Source organism: Opisthorchis viverrini (genome assembly GCF_000715545.1).
Source record: "Opisthorchis viverrini unplaced genomic scaffold opera_v5_508, whole genome shotgun sequence".
NCBI lineage: Eukaryota > Metazoa > Platyhelminthes > Trematoda > Opisthorchiida > Opisthorchiidae > Opisthorchis > Opisthorchis viverrini.
In genome coordinates, this window is record NW_008752172.1 from 81225 (window position 1) to 97982 (window position 16758).

The 16758-nt window shown below is 45.3% G+C and overlaps 1 protein-coding gene across 1 annotated transcript in view; it reads right to left on the reverse strand.

The window, feature by feature from the left end:
- Positions 1-2292: 2292 nt before the first annotated feature.
- Positions 2293-16758, reverse strand: part of T265_11506 (hypothetical protein) — a gene marked incomplete at both ends in the record, with an annotated part of 38863 nt that continues 24397 nt past the window's right edge. The window contains 4 exons of the mRNA XM_009178178.1: positions 2293-2641; positions 5402-5782; positions 6902-7649; positions 15061-15718. Coding sequence (XP_009176442.1) covers positions 2486-2641; positions 5402-5782; positions 6902-7649; positions 15061-15718 — 1943 coding nt within the window. The remainder of the gene's footprint in view (positions 2642-5401; positions 5783-6901; positions 7650-15060; positions 15719-16758) is intronic.

Below are 16758 nucleotides of genomic sequence, written 5' to 3' on the forward strand. Positions count from 1 at the left end.
CAAAGCTGAGCTTCGTCCTGGCCAAGGACGCATCGACCATATTTTTACTTTGGGACAAGTTGTTGAAAAGCACTACTCCTTCAAACGTCGAATACTTGTTGTTTTTCTCGACCTGAAATCTGCTTTTGACTCTATCGATCTTCAGAAACTTTGGCGGCGTCTGGCGAACAAAGGTGTCCCTTCCAAATAAATTATATATCATTATGAGGACTCTGTATGAAAAGTCCTGTGGGTGCGAATGAATGTACGATAAGCTTTCGCCTGAAGTCATCATGTCCAGTGATGTAAGACGAGGCTACTCTCTCGCACATTTCCTCCTCAGCTTTGTTAGTGATGCGCTGCATGAAATTTCTCTGCTTGCCTCCGAAACCTCCAAAATGCTCCCGGGACGATCGCTCTTAGACATTGAATATGCAGACGATATTGCTGTCCTTGGTTCAGATCCTCCAAAAATACAAACCATTTTAAATAACCTACATAACCCTGCCACACGGTTTGGCGTGCGCTTCACACCTGCAAAGTGCTGCATGGGACCAAACCCAAACTTCATGCTTGCATACGTGCATTCGACGCCGTAGACAAATTTGCTTACTAGGGCACTTGTATGAGTTCCGGTGGTTTGGCTGGAGATGAGATTACTTCTCAAGTCGGGAAAGCCATGGCAGCTTTCTTCAAACTTCGACACCTATGGCGCTGACGTGAAGTCAGTTTGTCTCTCAATCGTGGAGTTTACACCGAGGCGGTGCGATCCATACTTCATTATGTATCAGGGACGTAACCTCCACGCGCAGAGGATATAAGAAAGATGTCAGTGTTTGGCCTTCGGCGTCTCCAAAGCATTGGCAGAAACATTGGATTAGTAATTTTAAGGTACGCCAGATGGCTTCAGGAAGAAGGTATTATTCACACTGCATAGGTTACGCTGTTTAGGGTATGTAGTCCGCGTGCCAGAAGACCGCCTGCCTTGCAGAGTTATTATCGCCCGGCCCTGCGTTGAGTGGAAACGACCGGGAGGTGGACACTATGTGACCTGGCAACGAAGCATGAAAACCCTAACCAGTAAAATGAATCTGATCGACAACTGTCGCCCCTCTGGATTGATAACTCGAGTATCAACTCATCAGTGGTTAATGACACTGGCAAAAATGGCCCAATCGCACAGTTGGTGGCACTCATGCATCAAAACTATCACTATCAATAGTATCATCAATAGTGTACACCGTTACAGCAGTAGTGTGTTGACTAGTCGTTGTTGTAGGGCTGTTTTCCAGCTTAATGACTGTAGCAGTCAATCACGCACAGTAACAGAGGAAACTTGCGTAAACTGCTGTTATTTCGCACAACAAATATTCAAATCGTATTTGTTAAAAGACTTTACGGGTTACGACTGTGGGATCACCATTCAGGACACCTGAGCAAGATATCTTCCAATAGCAGCTTAAATCAGTTCTGGGTGACAATGTGGTTAGTGTCCTTCGGTAAGCGTTAAAACAGATGGGCTTGGAAAAACACGTACATTTGTTGACTTATTCGGACAACCGATTCATTTTGTTGAGCAACCAAGACACTATATTTGGGTAGTCATCGGACTGAATCATGTGCTTGGGGCTTTGGTCGTCGCTTACTATGAAGGTGTGGACAAACTTTGAAGGACAGCCTTCTTTTTCGTCAGGTAGGCGCAGGGGGATCGACCGCAGGACAAATCTGCACTGCTGATGAATTCGATTTCGAGGAGATAGTTGTTTCAACTGGCTGCTTGCTTACCCGGGTAATGTACTGATTACTAAGGTCCAATCAGGAGGCTTTATAGGGATAGCTATTGAAAGATTTGACAGCCAGTGGTTGGCTGAGGCGTACTGGTACCAGAAACAGCCTTGAATTGTTAACCAGAGGGTTGTGGGTCCTATCCCTCTGTGCTCACCCAACGAGTCCCAGTAAGAATGGAAGCTGGGCCCCTTGGTATCCGGTCAACTATGAAAATATTTTTTTAGTTTCTTTGAAACAGTAAGATGTCTGGCGTTGAGAGTTTAATTTTGATGCATATGGTGGAGAATAATTCATATACGAAACACATCTGGATAAGAGATATCCGGGTAAAGTGGTTGAACACGTCATTCACTATAGATTAATTCAGAGGTCCCTGTGTTTAGGATCCGTGCGAATTCATCATTACTTATTGCCTTTATCAAGCTCCGCGAGCTTCCTGATTCTTCCACAGTGTTACCGCGTAAACACGGCCAATGTGGTTGTGTACCACGAACATAGAACAAGTCCTTTGGGGAAGTGAATACAGGCAAAGTCACAACAGAGTGGTTATCAAATGTTTATTCATTTACCACACGTTTGGCAAAAGCATAGGGCGTGGTGTATGTGAGCAGTGAGAGCTGTCGTGGTGGTAATGTTGCCCTAACAGTCATAGGGAGTATACAGCAAAAGTAATCTTTAACTAGTGTTGCTGACCGAACCAAGGCAAGCTATTTTGCATTCACCGAGGCTGAATAGTTGCTGTGTGCTTCAGACAGCGATGGATTTGATGTTCTACAATAGACGACCAACGGAGATCGACGTCTGTATCGGTGAGTGAGGAGGACGAATGCACCGTGTTGCACCTGAATCTGACGTAATTTGTCGACAGAAGAGTCTGAAAAAAAGCGCGGAAATGCAGTTTGGTCTTAAAGTGTGAGTTTGTTCCTGCTCAATCCACATGGAACTCGCATTCTAGAGACAGTGCTTGGTAAGATCAGAAGATAGCGACGCTGCTCGTGTACCGCCGAGCCTATACATCCAGCAATCGGGCCATGGTTATCCGAACAGAAAAACCCATCTAAATCGAGAGAAAAATGAAGTACACACGGCGCTGACGCTAACGCTTCATTCATGAAGCCTATCACGAATGTCGCAATTAATGTCTGCATGTCATGCAGTACGATAGCATGACCCTCTATGGCAAAAAACAGAAGCGGGAAAATAACAGGCTGGTAAGGAGGTTCAGCTTCTTCATTAACTGGAAGGCTTATTCTAACACCTTTCGTCATCGCGTAATTGTCCTACAGTGGTTAGGGATGTTACAGTTTTTTGTCCTCCGATGATTTGGGGAGGTAGGGGTAGAGGGCTACGAATTAGAAGCCGGAGCTTAGCTAATTAGTACATGAATACAGCGGCGTTATTGGAGCTGAAAGTGGACAGATCACGGAGAAGCTATGCACTGGAGGCAACAGCTTGGATTCTTTCGCGCCATTTAGTGCATAACTGGGCCCTATCTGATAATGTCACTAACCATTGGTGTTTTCTGTCTATGAATCCCTATCACGAGAGGCTGCAATGACTAACGCAGCTGAGTTTTCTGGTAATAGCTTCCAAACTTCACTGTTAAGTCATTCTAACTCCCTCAGCAGTCCATCGATCGCATTTCTATTCATACATATCGTTGGCATTGGAAAAAACTGACACACATTTTTGGGGGATACTCGAGTATACCGGGGTAAGGACTGTCTTAGTGTTGAAATGGGAATTAAAGCCTAAGTAAACAGATGTTCCACAAAATTCCTGAGAAGGTTAGATATTCCTGATTACAACAAAACATCATGATATCCACTATGGACAAACCCGAAACAAAATGTATAAATGACGAAGCTTTGTGGAGTGCATTCAAAGAAGGCGAAAAGCTTCGAGGTGGCGATGAGAACTTTCCCGTTTTCAAGACCAGATAAATCGCTCTGACCTCAGTATGAACAAATAGATGCTCAATTACTGCATTGATGCAGAACTGTGGGAAGAGATAAAACGGTGAACAAGAGCAGTGTGATGCGGTTTCTGCTCACTCAGGGAGGTCGATTGTCATGAATGTAACGAGAATGTAACGAAAAGGTGGGGCCAAATAAGAAGTGACAAAAACGAAAGATACAAAGAATAAATTAAATCTCAAACAGTTTTACTTCTTCAACCCGCTGGGAACAGCAAGTGAGTTGGACCGTTTACTGATGGGCGCCCCATTGATGTGGAATGAAGCGATGACCACCACAAATCCACTAGATTACTACAAAAAGCCAAGGCGTGGGTCGCCACACAAGTTCTACATTCAAACCAGGAGAGTTTAATTTCTCAGCGATAAGGTTGATCATAAAAACCACTACAGTTTCACTCACAAGTCTGGAGAGAAAATGGAGAGGATAATCAATCACTGGAAAAAAATGCTTGATTAAATCACTGATCGAAGTAATATGAAGTTGTCTGGCTGGAAGCCTATTTTTCCCTCATAATCTTCCATTTGCAAGATTCCCCAGTTCATTTTAGAAAACTGCCCAGCTTTCGCTATTGTTTATAATTCATTTCCATGCTTCAGTTTTCATACATCACCTAATGCTTGATAAATCACTGATCGAAGTAATATGAAGTTGTCTGGCTGGAAGCCTATTTTTCCCTCATAATCTTCCATTTGCAAGATTCCCCAGTTCATTTTAGAAAACTGCCCAGCTTTCGCTATTGTTTATAATTCATTTCCATGCTTCAGTTTTCATACATCACCTAGAGAGGTCATCTGTGGAGGAAAATTATTTTCTATGTCCCAATACAGATTTCGCCTTGTACGTGAAGTCAGTCTACGAAAAAAAGCCGATCGTACCACCCTATCAGAAATTATCAGCGATGCGCACTCTACGAAGCCCAATCGCGTTCTGAACACGCGACCCCCAAGGTTAGCAGCGGAACACTTATGGGTTCGGCCACGAGCGGCTGATCGGCATTGTGATTAACTTTTGTGAAAAATTATATTTCACATTAAAAAATGTAATAAATCTGCGCTGTCATCAGTAGGATGTAGTAGGATACCTGTATAGCAGAATAACGGTCGCCTGTGATAAACCACACACACACACATTTCACGGTTCAATGGATATTCGAATTTTAAAAGGAACTGATAGAGAAAGGTCTTTCCGTTCATCCCAATGATCGTTTCGACTATCCAAATCACCGACCGGTCGGTGTACATCATCGAAAAAATTCATCATACTTGAAGGTAAGGAGAATTCAGGAGCAAAAATGGGCTGCGTGTGTTGAGGGTGGCCAAAGCCTCATTGAATAGGTAACGCTTCAGGACAGTATAGCCTTGTTCTCCCCTGCGACTGCCTTCAGGTAGCTGTGAGGATGCGCTACTACGAGTAAACGATCTGAACAGATCAGGCAGAAACGCTAGAGGAGTTTACACTGGCATCTACCCATGAGTGGGCAAACTTAAAAAATCGCGAAGAGGAAATCGTGGGTTTCAAAATACGACGACACCATGAGCTACGTTAAGAGAAAAGACGCTCTGACTGTATATGAGCATGAATAAACACTTACATTATCATAGCATCGATTCATGCATCACAATAGCGACCGGTTGTTCACTTCTGATTTCGCTTACTGAACCCAACGGTTTGTCTGTCGGTTGATTCACTATAAGACTCAGTTCGCTATCCCATTCCAGGAAGGGTGATCTAGAAAGCTCAACAAGTGCTTCCCAATGCTGTGATCTCAGAGCTTCAAGGTTGTCGGTCCACGTAACAGGTTGAATTTGCCATAACCATGAAGTTTCATTGTTTTCGTTGGTTTGGTCTCCTAGTCCACTTACGTGTCTTAATTCAAATTTGTCAGTGGGATCCAGTTCCTGGATGGGTGTCTGTATTTCGCTTGATAAATAATACTCTGGCGTCTGGCCATCAGTCCCGTTACGCGATGAGTGGGCAGGTTTGCGTGTACTCAAACCCGCAATCTGTCTCAAACGCTCTTCCAACGCCGCATCATTCTGCAAGGAATGTGGGAAGATAAGATTGGAATGATAAGTCTTCCACAATTATACTCAGCTCTTTTCTTTACACAAACCAGTTGACAATTCTGTCGGGCTATACCTGACACAGCCGACGTCGTGAAAACTAGCGCAAATTTGTGTAGTCCATCGCGAGGGATATCAAAACGACGAATAAGTCAGTGGCTAAGGACTATCAGATATCAACAGTTTCTATGCTGAATTCCTGCCAGATAGCGCTTTACTCACCGTCAGATATAGCTATAAAGATCTCATCAAATGGACCTGACATGACCAACAGCCGTACTTTTACCTTTTTTCGAGGAGCCTCTTGACGTCTATTACGCTTTGACTGCGAGCACTCCACCACTGTTTGTGACGGTTCTTCTAGATGGGATCAGGTCTATTGGGACCGGGGTCGCAAAAACCGATTATAGACACCATATGATAATATTAAAAATAATCACCAGTAACACTGAATATAATAGACCATTAGGGTAACTTGTGCTCAGCTGTCAAGAGCTGGGATGTCACAATGATTTTCACTGCTGTTTTCGATCATCTCTACATACTATACGCCAGAAAAGCAACTAGACAAAGAACATTTAGCATTCAAGAGCATACTCCTACATGGTCAAGTGTAAGCATTGCATTAATTCCAGTAAAGGAAGAACCTACACGGAGCACAGTTAAATCTGGAAATGATAACGAATTCGGTTAGTATCGAAAACAGAAACGTAAGCCATACCGATTGCGTACGCGTTCATTAGGTTTGATGGCTGACGCAAATGTATCTGTTGACATCCATAACAAAACAACTACATAAAATACGGGACAAAGTCTCCTAAGAGAATCCAGCACACCTGATACCTATTTACAAACAACTAAGATGCAGAGGGTAGAAAAGTGGTGCACTCGTTTTCTTAATTCGAAATAGTACAGTACAATTGACACCTTTACATTGGAGCTGAACGTGTTGGCGCCGGATCCATCTTACTTTGATAGCACTTGGGCCTTGGGTAAGGTATAAATATCGTTCAACATGTTAGAAATACTTCAGTTTAGCTCACCCACCTCAGTGGAAGAAAACAAGCCAAGATATAAAACTTCTGTACTTACTAGAAAGGGTAGCGAAATATTCGAGTACTGGCTGTCCTGCGTTGCGTTGCGCGCAGACTGTTCATCGGTAGCAGTCACTGTTGCTGAGTAGTACGGGTCAAAATAGACATCTGCTAGCTGTAACGGTCCTCGGTTTTCTGTTGTATCTTTGGTGTCTACAGTCGCTGGATCCAAAGGTTCCAACAGTTTTAGCTCCTGTTGAGGCTCATTGGTTGAACTCCATGAATTGAGATCGGCCTGAACCACCAACTTTCCATTTTCAGGAGGCGTAATTATATCCTCTGTATCGAGCATCGATCTGTTCCGAAGGCCACATAGTTCAACTGGTTGACTATCTTCAGTCGAAGCCGTACGTTCCATCTCACTGTTGCGTCCACTAATTACAGTAGTGGGATAGGTGTACCGTTCGTCATCTGAAGGCTCATCCAGATATTCCGGCGAATATGGTTGGATGGATGCAATTCTTGGGATATTCGTGTGACATTTGGTTGCGAAATTTATGCGGAACACGGGCAAAGGACTACAAGTTTCGATAGCGGTGACCAAATCCGGGATAGGTAGTTCGTCAATTTTGCCAATTTGGGTGGCTCTCGAATCGCAGTCATTGAAAAAATTTATGACATGGCCACAAATAACTCTTAGAAAGTTGGGACAAGATTTCACATCATCCACAAACAATGCACGCGTAGCAGGAGGCATCTTCATAACAATGTATACAATCGTGGAGTGAGTTGAAAGGTCAGTAACGCTGTCAACATAAAAGCAAACAAGAAGATTGCCTAAGCAACGTACAGACTTGGAACATAAATATTAAATCCTCCAGTTCCCTCATTAATCGGTAAGTGTTTCGCACCTGAGAGTCTGTACGGTAAAACAGAATCCCGGCAACTTTGGGTGCCGTTCGTGTTACCCTTCAACAACAAAACTGCCATCTTGTCGTGGTGGTTGGACTTCAATGCTGCAATGAAGCGTGGGGGCTATACTGGCCGGGACTCAGTTCCTCAAGGCTCAACCATGCTAGGTAGGCCAAAAGGTACCAGCCCAGCGAGGAAAAGCGAGTCCCCGCACTGCGAAAAATTGTAGTACGACGCAGATTGGAGGTGAATTCGTAAGTGCTGTATGATAGGAGTGTGAAGATAGCCAGGCGTTTGTTTCAGGCGGCCAGTACATCTATATCTGAGGAAGCATCGATACTGCTTTCCTCCGAGGAAGGACAGGTTGAAAAAAATCAGCCCTTACAACCGCACACTCCGGTCACCCAACGGTCGACCATGACCACCGGCGCATAACCCGTTATTGTCAAGATAGGTTCAAAACCAAAGGGTCCGGTGCAGCTAGGAGGCACTCGCTGGGAGCGGCATCATTATGAGTCAGAAAGTTTTACCTAATTCGCTGCGTTCACAGGTTCGACAAGCATTCCACAGTCAAGTGGGTCAGACTATTGAGTCACCAGCTACAGGAAGAGTCCTCCAAGACAACCCCCAACAACTGCTGCTTCGCTGTTTGAACTTTTAAGTCAGAGGCTTAGAGAAGGGTTTCCGAACAAAAACCCGCCTTTAACTACCTTGTGAGGTATCTCAGTCTGGCACCCTTCTTCGGCCTGGGCGATCGAGAATTATCACTCACCCCTACAGCTCACCATTCACTGGCTCTTTACATGTCCTCTTGATTCATTTAGCTACCAATTACCTGACCACTGTTCCGTCTAAGCTTCAGTCAGGGAAAATTTTTTTAGAATAAACCTTAAATTTAAGGGACCTGTTCCACAACAGGGCTTTCAACTTACGTACTGTGTCAAATTGAGCACCACGTAACATCGGTACGAAAACATGAGTATTCAGAACTGATGCTCGGCTGCTGTGCATCATAATTTATTTGAAAGTCTTACTGTGGAGAAAAGAACGAAAGTGGATTGGAAAGCGACTCACAATCATTCCGAGCTGACTACACCTACAGGCACTCATTCAGGCAATATGGATGGAAACTGACGACAAGGATGCCACTCTTATCGATTAGCAGGTACGTCTTGCAGCGCAGGTACAGTAAGGATCACACACAATTCATCTTGTACCAAGTGTCACACCGGCGGTAATCGAATATCCCGTATTCGATTTCATTTCTCTTTACCAGGTGAGACGTTGACAAAAACTCTGCTTGCGCAACTCTGAACTGTGCACGGAGAGAAAAGATCCTTCGGCAAAACTATGATTTGGTATGCGCAATACATGAACAAATCACCAAAGCCTTTGGTGCTGGGTACAGTCCTCAAATGAAGTCCCCGTCACACAACCGAACGACCGCTTTTTAATTGCTTCGTTGAGGGTTGGCCAACATCAGCCTATACGAGCTACCGTTCTGAAAACACGGTTTTTGAGGACTTGAACATGTCTCAGTTCCGCTACTAACAGAGCCCATATCTCAGAGCCATATAACAAAACAGCCCGTCCAGCAGCCTGATACACACACGTCCCTTGAGATTTAGGGATATGGTGCTCTGCCGCCATAGGTGCCTCAAATTGGACAACATGACCTCGGATCCGTATATTGATCACTACTGCCACACAGTCGAGACGTAGACGACTTCCAAAACACGTAAAAGGCTTCGCAACCACAATTGCCTCTCCTTGGATAGTAATTAGCGAGTCCTGTAAATGCATGTCCAGGAGTATGGCCATATACTTTGTGAGTACAAAATGCACGCCAAACTACAGGGTGACTTTGGTCTTTTCGTCCAAAAACACCTTCTGCTTTATGTACACAAACTATCGGGGAATTCCATTTTGGGAGGGCGTAGTAACGAGGTGACAGCAGTGAACTGAAATGCACGCTGCTTGAAAACCCAGTTACACTGAAATTGTGGGTCGTTTATACGTATGGTGCGGCTCTAGAACCTGATTCTTACCGTCCGGATAATGGGGAGCGATTTCTTCAGTTGTTCTGAACATCCTTTGTTTCTGGCCAGCACATTCATAACACTCACACCATGTGACTTGGGGGCCAGTAAGTGCAAGCCGGTCATGAACTCATTTGGGGCATGTGGCAATCGGTTATTGGTGGAGAGCATCAATATAACACTGCCGTTCATTTTGGAGTGCACCACTTGACTCCGATAACGGTATTGTGCAGACAGGTGCACCTGTTCGCCTTCCCTCCAAAACACGTCGGTCGATGCAATGCCATTCAGCTCACCACCTGAAAAGCATCTCTGTAGCTCAACGGTATCGAGTTGAGTTGGCTGAGAAGCCCCCAGAACTCAACAGGAACAACGGCGATGACTATGGAAATGGAAAAGAAGTCATGATCACATCTTTGAAGCTGTCTCCTCAAGGAAGTTCACACACCTAATGAACACTGGACGTCGTCGCAATCAGCAGCTCTGATTTCGAGCGGGAAAACCACACGAGCAGTAAACTGCAGTAATTCAGAGGACAAACGTGGGTACACTAGACAGTAAGAATGGTTTGATGAAACAGCACTCTTCTACATCCTACGGTAAAAAATACGCAAAAAGGTTGCAATTTAACTTGGAAAATCAAGTATGTTGATTGCGAGCAGTCGTCAAGGCCGAATTCGGACGCGTTAAAATTGTGGCTAAGAATAACCCTTCTGCACCGCGACTTCGAAGAATTCAGTAGTACCAGAGACAGATTCGTTGCGCAGAGGAACTTCACACTGGCAATCATCATTTTCAGATGTAAGAACTGGGTACTTGTTGCACAGCGGCTCTAGCTGCCAAAGATTCGTTCCGTCCACCGATAATTTGAAGAGATGCGCATTGGAGGCGGGAGATGATAAACTGGTGCGCAAATGCAGGTCTACAAGTGAACTTTTAAGTGGCGGCATTGGGAATGTAGCTATGCAGTGAAAGCAACAAGCTGGATGAACGAGCGTTATTGAGTGCGCAACTAAGCCGTGTCTGACGATGTACCTAACTATTGATTTGTCCCGTCTCACGGTCCCCGTCCAAGGAGACGGCAATGACCAGTGCAGCTGAGTTTGCCGGTGGTGGGTTCCATACCTGGTTGCAAAGTCAATGTTTGATCTCCCCTGGCTCGTTTCCACCCTTCACGAGGTTATGGAAGAAGAACCCTTCGAGGAAGTCGTCGACCGGCATACGGAGCACGTGGCCAAGTCAGGGCAACCTATGCAGTGTGATCAGTTCATTTATCGTGAGTGCGTTATTTCTTCCGAATACCATTCGACGTACACCTTTGTTCCCACCAGACTCGGGCAATGCTCCCGAGACACTGAAAGCTATTTTGACGTCCTCGGCGCGCAGATGCCAGCTTCCTGGCCCGTATGATAATATGGAGCGCACCACAACTCTGTGGATTCGACCCTTGACGTATGAGCTTATGTTACGCCTACGCCTCAGGCGATGGAGGTTCACAAAAGCTACTCTGGCCTCCTCAATCCGAATGAGAACGTCATCCTTCGCGAGACCACTTGGACTGGTACAGCTACCCAGGTGAACAACTTCCTCTACTACCTCGATCGACTCATCCGCAAGTATGAGTTTAGGGTTCAGGCCCATCCAGTCTTGCAGCAACACTTTAAACTTTGAAGGCGTGAAACGAATTCGAAACTGTGAGGTAGAGTTTTTTTTAGGTTATTTGATATTGCTTGCAATACAATGGCTTCAGATTCAAGAAGAGCTATGTCATCTGCATACTCGATATCTGTGAATGAATGACTCGGGGTCACTTCGGCCCCACAGGCAAATGAGGCTGGTAGTGAGTCTTCCATAGTCGCATCAGTCACGAAGTTGAAGAGGAAAGGTGAAAGGGGACAGCCTTGTCTGACATCACTGGACGTGGTGAACTCAGACGAGAGCCTTTCGTAGACCTTCACACGTCCGTGGAAGTTGGCGTACAGCGCCTTAAAGAGGGCCAAGAATTTGTCGGGGAAACCTTTGCTCCATAGACACTTCTATAGTGCCTGACTGTCCACTGAGTCAAAGGCAACTTTCAAGTCAGGGAAGAGAACCACTGTTTGCCGCTGCCAGCAATGTCAAGGTTCCACCATAAAGGGTGAGACTGTCGTGAGAATGCATCGTGTTGCAGAGCGGAAGCAGCTTGGTTTTCACGGACCTGTCTCTCCCTGTGTTCAGGCAACCTTCCAAGGATGAGACCAGAGAGCACCTTCGACGACGCAACTACCAGGCTGATGCCACGGTGGTTTTCACAGCGTCCGCTTACCCTTTTTGAAGGTAGGAGTAAATATCGACATGCTCCCTTGTGTAGGCACTTTTTCTCCACCCTATATCGCACAAATGAGCTTTGTTGGATGAGTCATCAAGGAGTCTCCGCTTTCTCTTGAGAGGCCCGGTATCTTTACACGTTTTGGTATGGATATTTCGTGCCTTATTTCTTTATTTTGCTCGTATGCATCATCTTCAAAAGCCATGGTGCTAAATTGCGCTCCAAACTGTTCGGCCCATCTTTCCAGTCGACGTTTTTGCGAGTGAATGAATCAAAGCCTTTTTCACTTATCGTTTTACTGACCGCTGCTCTCCTGTCAATCGCGTCAGCTAGTAAAGTGCACGGCTGTTTCCTGGAGCCAAAGACTCCTTCATCTACTGAGCTTTCGATGCTCACCAGAGCTCTTGGTCTCCCCTTAGGCTGTTCAGTCTTTGGTGTTTAAGGGATTTGCTCCCGTCATCGTACTAATTGCCTCCTGGGATGGATTTTCTTGCATCAGTCATGGATCTGGACAACATTCAGTGATCTTACGGTCGATTGGGCAGACAGACAGAACTGAACCCAGCTAACTCGGCCCCCTCCATATTTTACCGCGTTTTATCTACACGCTCACTTCTAGGACACTATTGGTTTATCGCGGAGAGTTGTTGGGCTAGGTCATTTCGATACTGTTGAGCTATGGTAGTTTTTCGAACATAGTTGACTGGCATGCTGCTTGCTGACTTTCAAGGGCCTGATGAAAGACGAACTTTCAGGCGTGCACGATGCATGGCTTGATCGGGATCAAGTTGTGTGCCCCATAAGAAAAGACATTCCTGAATTGTAGCTCTCCACCGGTGGCTGATGGCCACATGATCCAATTAAGTCCACGGCTGGTTTGCGGTTGGTAGCCGCCAGATTACGCGATGTAAACGGTTATGCTGAAAGTTCCTACTTGTTAAAAATAATTGATGATCAGCACAAAACTGGAGGAGTTGCTCTCCTATGTCTGTGCTACGAGGATCGAACGACCTAATGTGATTTCAAGGAACTCACATGACAGATTTGGACATTTATATCACCCGCTAGTAGCACAGTGTCAGAGCCCTTTGCTTAACGAATGAGCCTAGATAGCTCTCGATAGAAAGCACCCTTCTCGCCGTCAGAACTGCAGTCCGTTGGGGGAATAAATCAATACTGCGAACAGGCACTGCTTTCCATGCTGAGAGGCGTTGAGCTTGACTGATTTGGATAACTGGACGGCGCCTAGACGTTGTTCACTGGGATCCAATCCACCAAAGCGCGCTCAGCTCTGGCGCTGAGTGCAATTCCCACACCATATATTCCACAAGTCATCAATTCTGGATCACCGGACACACAAAGGGAGAAAGGTGAAAGACCTGAGTTCGTCCTTGGCGTTTTGAGATGCGTAACCAGGCTTGGTTCTTGTATGGATTTTTCGAGGACACAAAATACATCAACTTTAAGGGAGTACAAGGTTTCGGCTAGAGTACGGACGTTAAAAGCTCCTATATAGAAAGGATCTTATGAATTTAGAAAGGTTATTTTGTTTGTTGCTAATAGGCAGCGGGAGGGGGCATATGGCATTTCGGTCAGATAACCGACAGTCAAATGATTCAGCGACGTTTGCTTATATGGTAGGAAGGGGGCATCGGTGGACACAGAATTGTGAGGGCAAATGATACTTACCGGTTACTCAGGTCGAGGAAGAGGGATTGGTTGAGGTATCCCATCTTAAGCCTTTGACTCAAAAGTGACCCACAAGGCAATGGGAGGATGCAGGGCTGTGGTTGGGGACCCTGCCCGGAGCAAACGGCTCAACAGTCTGACCTGCTCGCTTGCAGGGGGTTGACCTAAACCGAGGACGCAGGGAGTAGGGCATTACTGTTTCACCACTGATGTGACGACGCACAGCAGGTAAATTTTGAACAGCACCGGGCTCCTTGGTCCTAAAAGTATTTCGGCCGTGCTGAACAATGTGCCGTCGGTCACAGTAAACTGCTGGGAGATCGGAATGTGCGATTTTTAGGGCCAACTTTTTCTAACTCGTCCTTCCTCGGTGAAAGGGAGCATCACTGCTTCCATGAATATGGACGTGCTGGTTGTCGTGGAAAACGCCTTGTTGTCTTCACACTCCTGTCGCAGAGGGCAGTAACATTTTTCGCACAGATCACCTCGTAGCCCGATTACTCGTAGTAAGGGGTCTCGCTGCTCTTGGCATGACTGCTCCCCTTTGGCCCTATTAACAGGGTCGCACCTTGTGGAACGAAGTTCCAATCAGTTTAGCTCGCGGGACCATTGCAGCACTCAAGCCCGACCACCACGTCAAGGTGGCAGCTTTAGGTGGGGACTTTAGATAAGTGGATACTGTATGTTGCTTGCCCAGGAGGGCAATTTCCCGACGGATTTCTTCCTCAGCTCATTCATCATTTGAATGAGACCGACTGAGGAAAGTTAACAAAAATTGTCTCAAGATATCAGAATGATATTCAAAACATGGGCGTGCTTGGTAAGTTGCATTTGGATTTCCATCGGGCATAATTTGGAGAACCAGCTTCTCATGATTGACGATTAAATGAATTCATTTAAGTCATTGCTTTTCTCGGGACGAAGCACCGTGGTTAATAAGCATATGGTTCACTGCATACGTTTCAGCTTATACACGGATAAAGTGCACAATTTGCACATACGTTATGTGGCCTTCATAAGCGAAGCTAGAGAGGGTGCAGGTATAAGGATGAAAGGGGTTTCCAATGTACTTAATGGATGACATCTCTTCCGTGAGGTGAGACAATACCGTAGTTCTTACACACTAACTCTACAATGTACTCACTTAATTTTTCATATCCGGAAGCACCAACTACCACAAAGAACCACGAACATATTCGAATCACTGACTCAATATAGTAACCAAGAGCATCAATCTCACACCAATACATGTAGACCTGTGTAACAAACCTTTCGTGAACCGGTTGCAAGCGGTGATAATCCGGGAAATAGGTTTGGTTGACGAACAGCTGGTTGCTTATTCCGATAGCCGAATACCATTCAGCTATATATAATGCCCATGTCTCCGCTTCTGCCAAAGCAAGCACTTGTCCAACGGGAAACGGTAGGAGTTGTCCGGCTTCTTCAGACAAACTAAGCTCATCTGTCCGAAGTCCTTGTGAAGTAGAAACGAAGCCTAGTAGCGTGTGTATCTTTGGTAACTGAAACAGGACGGATTCGACAGCGCTACGCAAGGCGCAGGCGGTTCCATTACTTCCTGCCATACACGTTGCGCCAGGATCTAGAACTTTGGGTCCACGATCGACAACTTCCGGGAGGAAGTCTGGAGCCTGCTTTAACAAGCAAGTTTTACTCACTCCAGCCGCGTGACTTTCGGAAAGTAGTTGGGTAACATCTGACTGAGGCACGGAACAGTGAGATAAAGTGTTTTGTGGCATTGGGACTGTAGCACATTTCGTCATCATTTTGACCTTCGGCGATGTACGGATGCGTTTGCACGGAATGTTTTTAGCCTCTAAAGTTAGCCATCGGTCACACGAAAAATGGTATTTCTTTTGCCGCTCTAACTCATCAATTGTTATCTTTTTGATGAACCACTCATACCTGCCTGAAGGAGAAGACGAAACAGTTGTAGAAAATGAATAATAGAGCGTCAAATGCGCAAAAAGGTAATTCACATTCAGACCACTACAGGAGGCCGAAAAATGTCGACCTGGTATAAAGCTCGACTGTCCCGGTCTCCAATCAGATATACAACGCAACTAGGTAGGAAGGAAATTTTAACTCTTTGTTAGTGTAACTGAAGTTTTTTTTAACAAGTATTCTATTTTTATTGACCACGAATTTGCACATTGTACTATGACTAACCTGTACAAATAGGTAGGTCACTGGCACATGACGTCTCTAGCATCACATGACACCCCTTCAGCAATGTCTCTGGACCTAGTACACCTGAATGCTTCCTGCAAAATTTACATGAATTTCTTAAGCTAGTTAACATGAAGCGATGACAAGAATCTATGGTTTATTTGCTGCCGTTTTGGTCTTCGGACCTCACGATCACCTTGTCGAATTAGTCTTCTGGTGCAACCGTCAACGAAAATGGTCCAATGGTTGTAGGGCCATAGCTGACACAACACCTCACAGTGGGTGTTTAGACAAATTAGGGTAAAAAAGCGGAAAATTGTGCCCTAAATTTGTGCTCGTTACCCTCGGATTTCGGAGGTATGTATCCACCCTTCGATTTTAGATACAGGAATACAGGTTTTAAGAAACACACAAAACGAGGCATAAAAATGAAGCTAAATGGAAGCACAAGGTGAGCTGTGTTATATTTTTTCAAACATTTCTAAACGTTTCCAGGATCTAGTCACTAAAGGTGACGGCAATTCTACAGAAGTTGACGTATCTTTCAAAACGAGTGGTTTATGAGAGTGAAACTTCGGTACCTGATAATGATTTTAAGTAGGATGAAGTTTCATGCTATGCCGAAGCCGTTGAACGGATCATAAAAGGTTGAAAACCACTTATCTGTACTACATTAAGCATAAAGATGATCTCCTGGTGACTCCGTGGTTAAGGCGCGAAATTAATCGACCTGAAGGTTGGTTATTCGAACCTGACCTCAGCATCTTCACTGCTCCTGTC